At 47.6% G+C, this 8,623-nt stretch overlaps 1 protein-coding gene across 1 annotated transcript in view; it reads right to left on the reverse strand.

The window, feature by feature from the left end:
- Positions 1–8,623, reverse strand: part of si:dkey-22o22.2 (neural-cadherin) — a 99,922-nt gene that overhangs the window by 40,388 nt on the left and 50,911 nt on the right. The window contains exons 6-11 of the mRNA XM_027003010.3: positions 7,013–7,262; positions 5,917–6,059; positions 4,247–4,419; positions 2,604–2,772; positions 2,109–2,279; positions 880–1,052 (exon numbers count right to left, since the gene is read on the reverse strand). Of these exons, the coding sequence (XP_026858811.3) occupies positions 880–1,052; positions 2,109–2,279; positions 2,604–2,772; positions 4,247–4,419; positions 5,917–6,059; positions 7,013–7,262 (1,079 nt within the window). The remainder of the gene's footprint in view (positions 1–879; positions 1,053–2,108; positions 2,280–2,603; positions 2,773–4,246; positions 4,420–5,916; positions 6,060–7,012; positions 7,263–8,623) is intronic.

An 8,623-nucleotide genomic window follows, 5' to 3' on the forward strand; every position in this document is an offset into this window, starting at 1 on the left:
GGCATGGGAGGACAGTGCAAGACAGACACAGAAGGCAAAAAACAGGAATAACGGCAGCAAATGAAGGAGAGGGTGAAAGCGTCTGCCATAAATAAACAGCATCTCCCACTGTGCCTAGAGGATAACAGGGAAATGTCGGAAACAGCTCCCCATGAATATATTTATGCATGGAAGAACACCACGCTTTCTCCTGCTGCCCTGCTTGTATAGATGTATATGCAGTATATATACAGCCATGGCTGAAGTGCTCTTCTGGTATGTGTCATGGTTAATATGCAAATGCTGAGGAAGGCAACAAAGACTGAGGTGAGTATTGGTCTCTGCAGAGAATATTTCACACACACACACACACACACACACACACACATACACATACACACACACACACACACACATACACACACAGGGGTAGTAGGCAGCTTACCCTGAGCATACTTATAACAGCAGCTGCACAATGTCAGTGAAACACAGATCTATTCTTACTACAAGGGTCTGTCAGATGTAACCTTATAAATATAATATTCTTATTAAAAATTCCAGTTCCAGGTCATGTTGACATAGTTTTATATACTTGTATGTTCAGACAGATTTTCTCTGTCAGCTAGAGGTACCCAGAGAGCCTGATGGGAATGTATGGGGCTAACTTGCCCCCTAGAACACTAAAGCACTATAGTGGACATGTGCTGTCCACTGAGGTGTTTTCATATGTCAGACCCCGGAACTGGGCTCTTGATTTGGAACATGGGGCAAGTACCTTGTACAGAAATGAGCTCTTCAAATGACATAATATTACATTAATACAGGTATTTTAAACAAGTATTGCAAAATCTTACACATTATGTATATAAATCACTTTGTGTCTGTGTGTGTGCCTTGCACCTGTGAGATAGGGTGGCTGACATAGATCCATCCTGTGCTGGGGTTGACGCGGAAGTAGGCCGGCTCCTGGTGGGATAAGGAGTATGTGATGGCAGCGTTGGTGCCCTGGTCATCATCGTGGGCCGCTGCCCGCAGGAAGCTGGTGCCCACTGGCGTATCCTCCCTCAGGAAGTCTGGGGCAGGAAGGATTAATGTCAGAGCAGTTGTCAGAGAAACAGCAGAAGCTCTGAAGATGGCCCCTGAAGCCCTGCTCCTGTCGCTGACACAGCAAAGACTAATGCACGTCCCTGAAACGAGTCACTCTTGCGCTGCTTTTAGCGTGATGAAAAGGAAGTATGACATCAAACTTATCAAACACATATTTGTGCACATGGTAAACAAACACCAATCTGTTAGAAGAGCAGGGAAAGAAAGACATTTCAAAAAGCTTTCTCTCCTCCTCCACAGCTTTCAGCCAATCTAACACTGATTTAAGATGAAGTTGAGACACTAAGTGGGGGTCTGCTGAGGCTCACCGTTCTCAAACTGTTCTACATATGTAATATTTAGGTCTAATGGGCCCTGACTAGACTGGAACCACTGGTTTAAAAAGATGTTATGACAGAAAAAGTTGGGCCTCTTTAATTTGATGGAGAAAGTGATACTGATAAAGTAACAAATGTTTTAGGAAAGGTCAATAACAGAGAAAAGAGTGTTACATTTCTGTGGTGGAGATGTAGCCCTGTCTAATGAGATGAAGGGTAAGATAGGATCATGCAAAAGCCCTGATGACTTGGCGTCAACACTGATCTTTTGCTTGTATATAAACAAGTCTATATGTAAACATCTGTATGTAAAGTCTGTATGTAAACAAATTGGTTTTAATCCTAAAGAACTCAGCTTTTGCAAAACTAGCTAAACACAGCCCTCAAGAAGACACTGCTCCCTGAGCAAATCTACAAACTGGAGTTGTATTGAAAGCAAATTATAGATTCCTCAGATATTCAAACTACCTGATATTCAAATATTCAAATTAACTGGAGGAAGTGAGTAGGCGAGGGATTCGTGGCAGGCCCTGTAGAAAACAATAATGGAAACTGCAGTGTGTGTGTGTGTGTGTGTGTGTGTGTGTGTGTGTGTGTGTGTGTGTGTGTGTGTGTGTGTGTGTGTGTGTGTGTGTGTGTGTGTGTGTGTGTGTGTGTGTGTGTGTGTGGGGAGCCAGGCACAGCAGGGACCACGGTGCCTCTTACATTGGTAACGACTGTTCTCAAACTTGGGGTCGTTGTCGTTTTGGTCACAGATGAGGACGGTGATCTGACAGATTCCGATGAGAGGCTCCTCAGCCAGGTCAGTGGCAGTGACAGACAGCGTGTACTCTCTCTGCCTCTCTCGATCAAAACTCACTACCGTGCTGATCACCCCTGTGCAAGACAACAGACGGCACACACGCACACACACGCATACACACACACAGCAAATGCACACACATGCACACGTACATATCCAGACATACGCATACCCAGACACATGCACACACACAAACACGCACACACACACACACACACACACACACACACACACACACAAACACGCGCACACACACACACACACACACACACACACACACACACACACACACACACACACAAAGGACATTCAAATAAATTTACACTGTGGTTTCTGGATGGTGTTTGACAGGAAGGTATAAAGTTTGTGATGCTCCTCTCTTGGGCATTGCTGTCCACCTGTGTCGGAGTCGATGGTGAACCCAGGTGAGGCTCCATCCCGTTGCATGATTCCGTATCTGACCTCTCCGTTGACCCCTGTGTCTGCATCATGCGCATGCACGTGTAGCACGACCGTACCTGGAGGCTGGTTCTCCAGGACCAGAGCGTTGGAGCTGTAATTATAACACTGGACATGCGCATGCACACACACACACACACACACACACACACACACACACACACACACACACACACACACACACACACACACACACACACACACACACACACACACTTCTTTACTGCTGAGCCACTCCTTACATGAGCACAGCAGCAGAGCAGAACTGCTTGCTAATGAGGACATAGTTTCACTTATTCCCTCCTCATAACTTCATCTCTCCCTCTTTCTGCCCCTCCCCCTCACAGCCTACTCTCATCTGGGAAACGGCCATGCCGTGCACGCAAAGTGGGGCGACTGATCGACCGAGTACATCAATAGCAGGGCTAAAGGGCTCAAATCGCTCACCGCCCTCAAGGGAAAAAAAACAGCTCACAGTTTGCCCTTCTCATTGTCTTTCTGCACACACACAGAGACAGACCCATAAACACACACATATGCACACACTTTGAAGAAGGGCTTAGAGAGGATTTGGCAGTTTAGCAAGGGAAAACACTTTAACAGATAGTCTATTGGTCTAGTGCCATAATCTATTGCAATTAGGAAAAGAGATGACCCTTGAATGCAAAGCATCGGGAGGTAGTGAGGGGAGGGAGGGGGGTTGGGGGTGTGATTCTGACGAGTGCCTGCAGCCTGCACCGTGGCCTGGTTCGATCGCTCCACTTGCACGGCCAGCAGGGGGTGGGGTAGGGTGTCTGCTCAGGCTGGCGGACACAGGCTGAGGGGTTGGAGACGGGGCCACATGTTGCCTCTTGGGTGCATTTAGTGCTCCTCTTTCATATGCATCCACAGTGCCTGGGGCTAATTCCCCCCTAAAATATTCATGGGCATCAGCAGCAGAAGTGGAGCGGTAGGCCCAGCCAGCCTGGGTCCAGTGGGGACAGGAAGCCCGCCTGCCCCCTGCGCTCCTGCTGCTCTCTTTCCCCACACTCCAGAGACACTGCCTGGTCACCGGAGAGAAGCCGAGCTCTCACATCTCCCGCTAGCAGCTGTCTCACTCTTGCTCCCCTTCCCCACAGCCCCCAAATTCCGAAAAAGGCCTTTTCATCCATCAGTGTCCTCTATCTATCTATCTATCTATCTATCTATCTATCTATCTATCTATCTATCTATCTATCTATCTATCTATCTATCTATCTATCTATCTATCTATCTATCTATCTATCTATCTATTTTTCTCTCTCAGCTTCTACATCATTCTCCCTCCTCTTTTCATCTTTCTAAAGTTCTCCCAAATCGTTCAAACTTGTTCCATCATTCTCTTTGTCATTCCCTCCATTTTTTTCCATTTATGCCTTCTCATCTATCCCTCTACCCCTCACTTCCTCTGGGGAACTCGGGGAAAACTAAATAAGGAAGAAGGTTAACAAGCTGCTTGGCATGCAGCGTTTCTTGAGAGGTCCTGACCACAAGCGCTGGCATGCGCAGCACGGCTGAGGTTCTTTTCCGACTGGGTTGAATGCAAAGGTCTGCTCTCTCTTACCTCATCAAACACGGGCTTGTTGTTGTTGATGTCATTGATGCCCACGATGACCTGGGCAGAGCTGCTGAGGGGGAGGGGCCCGCCAGAGGCGTTGTCATCGGTTGCCGTAACATCGAGGACATACTGTGGCCCGCGCAGTTTGGGTGGAGGGCTGCGACGCAGTTTGATGATGCCTGACCCAAGCACAGGATGACCCGGGTTAGTCCACTGCACACAGGGGCCAACTGGACCACAACAGTCAGCAGCGCAGCTCTGATTTCATTGACATGCTCTGCTGTCACTTGACATATATGCACAAACAGAAACAAACATTGCACTGACATCCTGTACAACATGCTGCCCCTATGAAGAAAAAAGCTTGGCTGTACTCAGCATCCAGTGTAATTGGACTAGCTGCACATGCGATTTGCGCTTACAAATGAAATACAAAATTGAGGGTTTGGAGAAGCAATAAATAAAAATCGATGACATCTTTGAAGTCACAGTTTTAGAAGACTATACAGTGTGGGAGCCTGAGGCAATGTGTGTGTTGTGTGTATGTATTTATGTGCAGGAGTGTGTGTATGTGTGTGTGTGTGTGTGTGTGTGTGTGTGTGTGTGTGTGTGTGTGTGTATGAAGAGGATAGAAGCGCTTGCTAACAAATGACTGTAGACAAATGTAACCTTGATTCTGAATATAACCATGACTTCCATATACACACATACCACGCTTTGACAAGCTACATGAAAGATATAGTCTGCAAAGTGGCTTTATAATGAAGTGAAAGCAGCTAATTTTTCCAACAATCCAATAAGCAGGAGATGAACAGCATACTTTCAGACCCAGTCTGCAGAGAGGAACACACACTCTCAGATCCAGTCCACAGAGAGTAACACGCACTCTCAGACCCAGTCCACAGAGTGTAACACGCACTCTCAGACCCAGTCCACAGCGAGTAACACGCACTCTCAGACCCAGTCCACAGAGAGTAACACGCACTCTCAGACCCAGTCCACAGAGTGTAACACGTACTCTCAGACCCAGTTCACAGCGAGTAACACGCACTCTCAGACCCAGTCCACAGCGAGTAACACGCACTCTCAGATCCAGTCTACAGAGAGTAACACGAATTCTCAGACCCAGTCCACAGAGTGTAACACGCACTCTCAGACCCAGTCCACAGAGTGTAACACGCACTCTCAGACCCAGTCCACAGCGAGTAACATGCACTCTCAGACCCAGTCCACAGCGAGTAACACGCACTCTCAGATCCAGTCTACAGAGAGTAACACGCATTCTCAGACCCAGTTCACAGAGAGTAACACGCACTCTCAGACCCAGTCCACAGAGAGTAACACGCACTCTCAGACCCAGTCCACAGAGAGAAACACGCACTCTCAGATCCAGTCCACAGAGAGTAACACGCACTCTCAGACCCAGTCCACAGAGAGTAACACGCACTCTCAGACCCAGTCCACAGAGAGAAACATGCACTCTCAGATCCAGTCAGCAGAGAGGAGCACAAACTCTCAGACTCTTTTTAAAGCACATTGAAGATCTTGTTAAAGATTTGTTCCCCGGAACGCAGTGCAGATGCCTCAGTGATGTTACTACTCTAACCTCAACCCCCCAAAAGCCTGTGTGTGTGTGTGTGTTTGTCATTCTCTGTGTTTGTCATGACTCTACGCACCCTTCTGGTTGTCAAGTTCGAAGTTACTGTCTTCATTGCCCCCAGTAATGGCATATGTCACTCCATCCCCATCTGGATCCTTGGCATGCACAATGGCCACAAGAGTTTCAGGACCTGCGTCCTCTGACAAGAAGGTCTTATAGCTGCAGAAAGATAAAGAGACAGAGAAAGAGAGGTAGAGATAGTAGAGACAGGTAGACAGTAGAAAGAGAGTGAGAGAGAGGTAGAGGGGGAGAGAGAGAGGTAGAGGGGGAGATCAGTCCTTGAACATCACACGATCACCATCTGTTTCCTCTGAAGCTCATCCCAGAGCACTCACAAATGACCATGCAAACTATGCACTGGAACAGCTCTCAGGATCAGGCCAGCACTCTATAACACACACACACACACACACACACACACACACACACACACACACACACACACACACACATACATGCACACACCTCTATTGCAGTTCATGTAGGGGCTGACTTTAGACATGAAGTATTCAGCTAAATCCACCTAAACCTCAGTAACCAAAAAGACAACTTTTGTCTATCTAGATTCTGAAATAAAAGCTGCATTTTATGTAAAAAGAGAACACACCCTCTCGCTCTCTCTCTCTCTCTCTCTCTCTCTCTCTCTCTCTCTGACACACACACACACACGTGCTAGTATGCAAAACCTCAATGTGCTCCAGCAGCAGGAAATTTAGCATCACCGCCTGTGTGTCCACAGCCCCAGCTTGCTGGCTGGCAGTGCCCTGCGTCTCTGCTCAGTGAGCAGCTCAGCAGCTCCTCTGCTTGGCGAGCTCCTGCTGAAGCTGTCCCAACGCCTGCCTCTCCTTCTGCCTGCTCTTAGGAGGTGCCAGAGCCCTGTCAAGCCTGATGCCTGCCTGCCTGCAGCTGCTGGACAGCCCTGAAGCCCCATCCCCAGTGAGCAGCGAGAAAGCCATCAGAGCTCCAGTCTATGACACTCAGAAAATGGGAGGGGCAGAGCAAAGGGGAGGGCAGGAAGGAGAACTAAAGAACATGGATGAGAGAGAGAGAGACAGTAGAAGGAAAGAGACAAAAGGATGTAGTGTGTAACTGAAAGGGTGGAAGGCACGTACACAGTCTGGGAGAAGACAGGGGCTTCGTCATTGACGTTGGCCATGCGGATGCGGATGGAGGCTGTTCCGGTGCGAGGGGGCATGCCCTTGTCCACGGCCACCACCACACACTCATACATGTGGTTGGGCCGTTCGTAGTTGAGTTTCCTGCTAGGGCTCACCACCCCCTGAGATGAGACAGCAAACTCCAGACTCTGGACGAAGTAGGATATCTCCGCATTTAGGCCGGTGTCACAGTCCCTGGCCAGCACTAATGAGGAGAGAGAGAGAGAGAGAGAGAGAGAGAGAGAGAGAGAGAAAGAGAGAGAGAGAGAGAATGAGAAAGAGCAAAAGAGAGCGAGAGAGAGGGTGGAGAAAGGTTGTGAGAGAGGGTGGAGAAACAGAAAAAGAGATCTATAAATGTCATGTCATGTTGGCAGAGAGGTACTATTGCAGATTTTAAATGGGAAATTGATTTGGCTTTTAGTTGGTCACTCAAAATCAAAATTCACCCCCAGTCTCACACAAACAGGGACTATATATTTAATATGCCTATGACCATGAGCGAGCATGTATACTGTTCAAGGATGGGCATGCTCTTATGAGCTGAAGGACCCTCATTTGTGGCTGTACTCTGGAGCTTCGAGGCTGGCTGAGCTTTGAGGCTGGCTCAAAGCCAGTAAGTGTTTTTGAATTAACTAGTAGGTCATGTTAAAAGAGCTCATATTAATTAAAATTCTGTCACGGGGCCAATCCTTTGTTTGATACATTTAAGGGTCTATCTGTCAGTGGGAGGAAAAAGGCAGCTGTTGACAGTCTACTAAAGGACCACTTGAAGAAGACTTGGACATCATTCGTCCTGCGTCCATTTCACTCATGCGGTAGCAACAAATGAAGCCTTCTAATCTCCAAGGAAAATAGTGAGCTATGCATCCACAGACATGGCCACAAACACACACACACACACACACACACACACACACACACACACACACACACACAGACACACACACAGACACACACACAGACACACACACACACACACACTCTCTCTGTAGTTTTTCTTGTTTTTGTTTGTTTACACGTGTTTATGTATGTGTGTGTGTGTGTGTGTGTGTGTGTGTGTGTGTGTGTGTGTGTGTGAATCAGAGAGCTGCCATTCAAACAGTTCTCAACCCAGTTCATTATAACACACAGACTAATGGACATCTCAATCAACCTCTTTTTACATCTTCAATCCATGTGTGAGGACCTGGACTTTTGCTAGGTAATTTAAATATGGTAGTCAGCCCCCGTGGTGGGGTGGGAGCTGGGTGGGGGTGGCAGTAGGTGCAGTAGACGAAGGCCTGACAAGTTCTTCATGCACGTCACTTCACCACGCTGTTAAATCCTTGCGTGATAATTGGAGCGCGTCTGGCACTTCTCTTCCTCCTAGCTCCTATTAAAAGCCTGCACCCAATTTACAGCCTAATCCCAATTTAAGGTAAACAACAATAATAATCTTCTCTCCCTTCTGCTCAGCTCCTCTGAGCACTCAAAGATTGCTCTCTGCTTTTTTTCACAACAGAACACACTTGATAAGTAAATAGCTGCTCCATCTGCTGTTTGTGTCAACCTGCTGCTTTTCCCATG

This window comes from Electrophorus electricus, chromosome 14 (assembly GCF_041902795.1).
Source record: "Electrophorus electricus isolate QZ-2024a chromosome 14, ASM4190279v1, whole genome shotgun sequence".
Taxonomy (NCBI): domain Eukaryota; kingdom Metazoa; phylum Chordata; class Actinopteri; order Gymnotiformes; family Gymnotidae; genus Electrophorus; species Electrophorus electricus.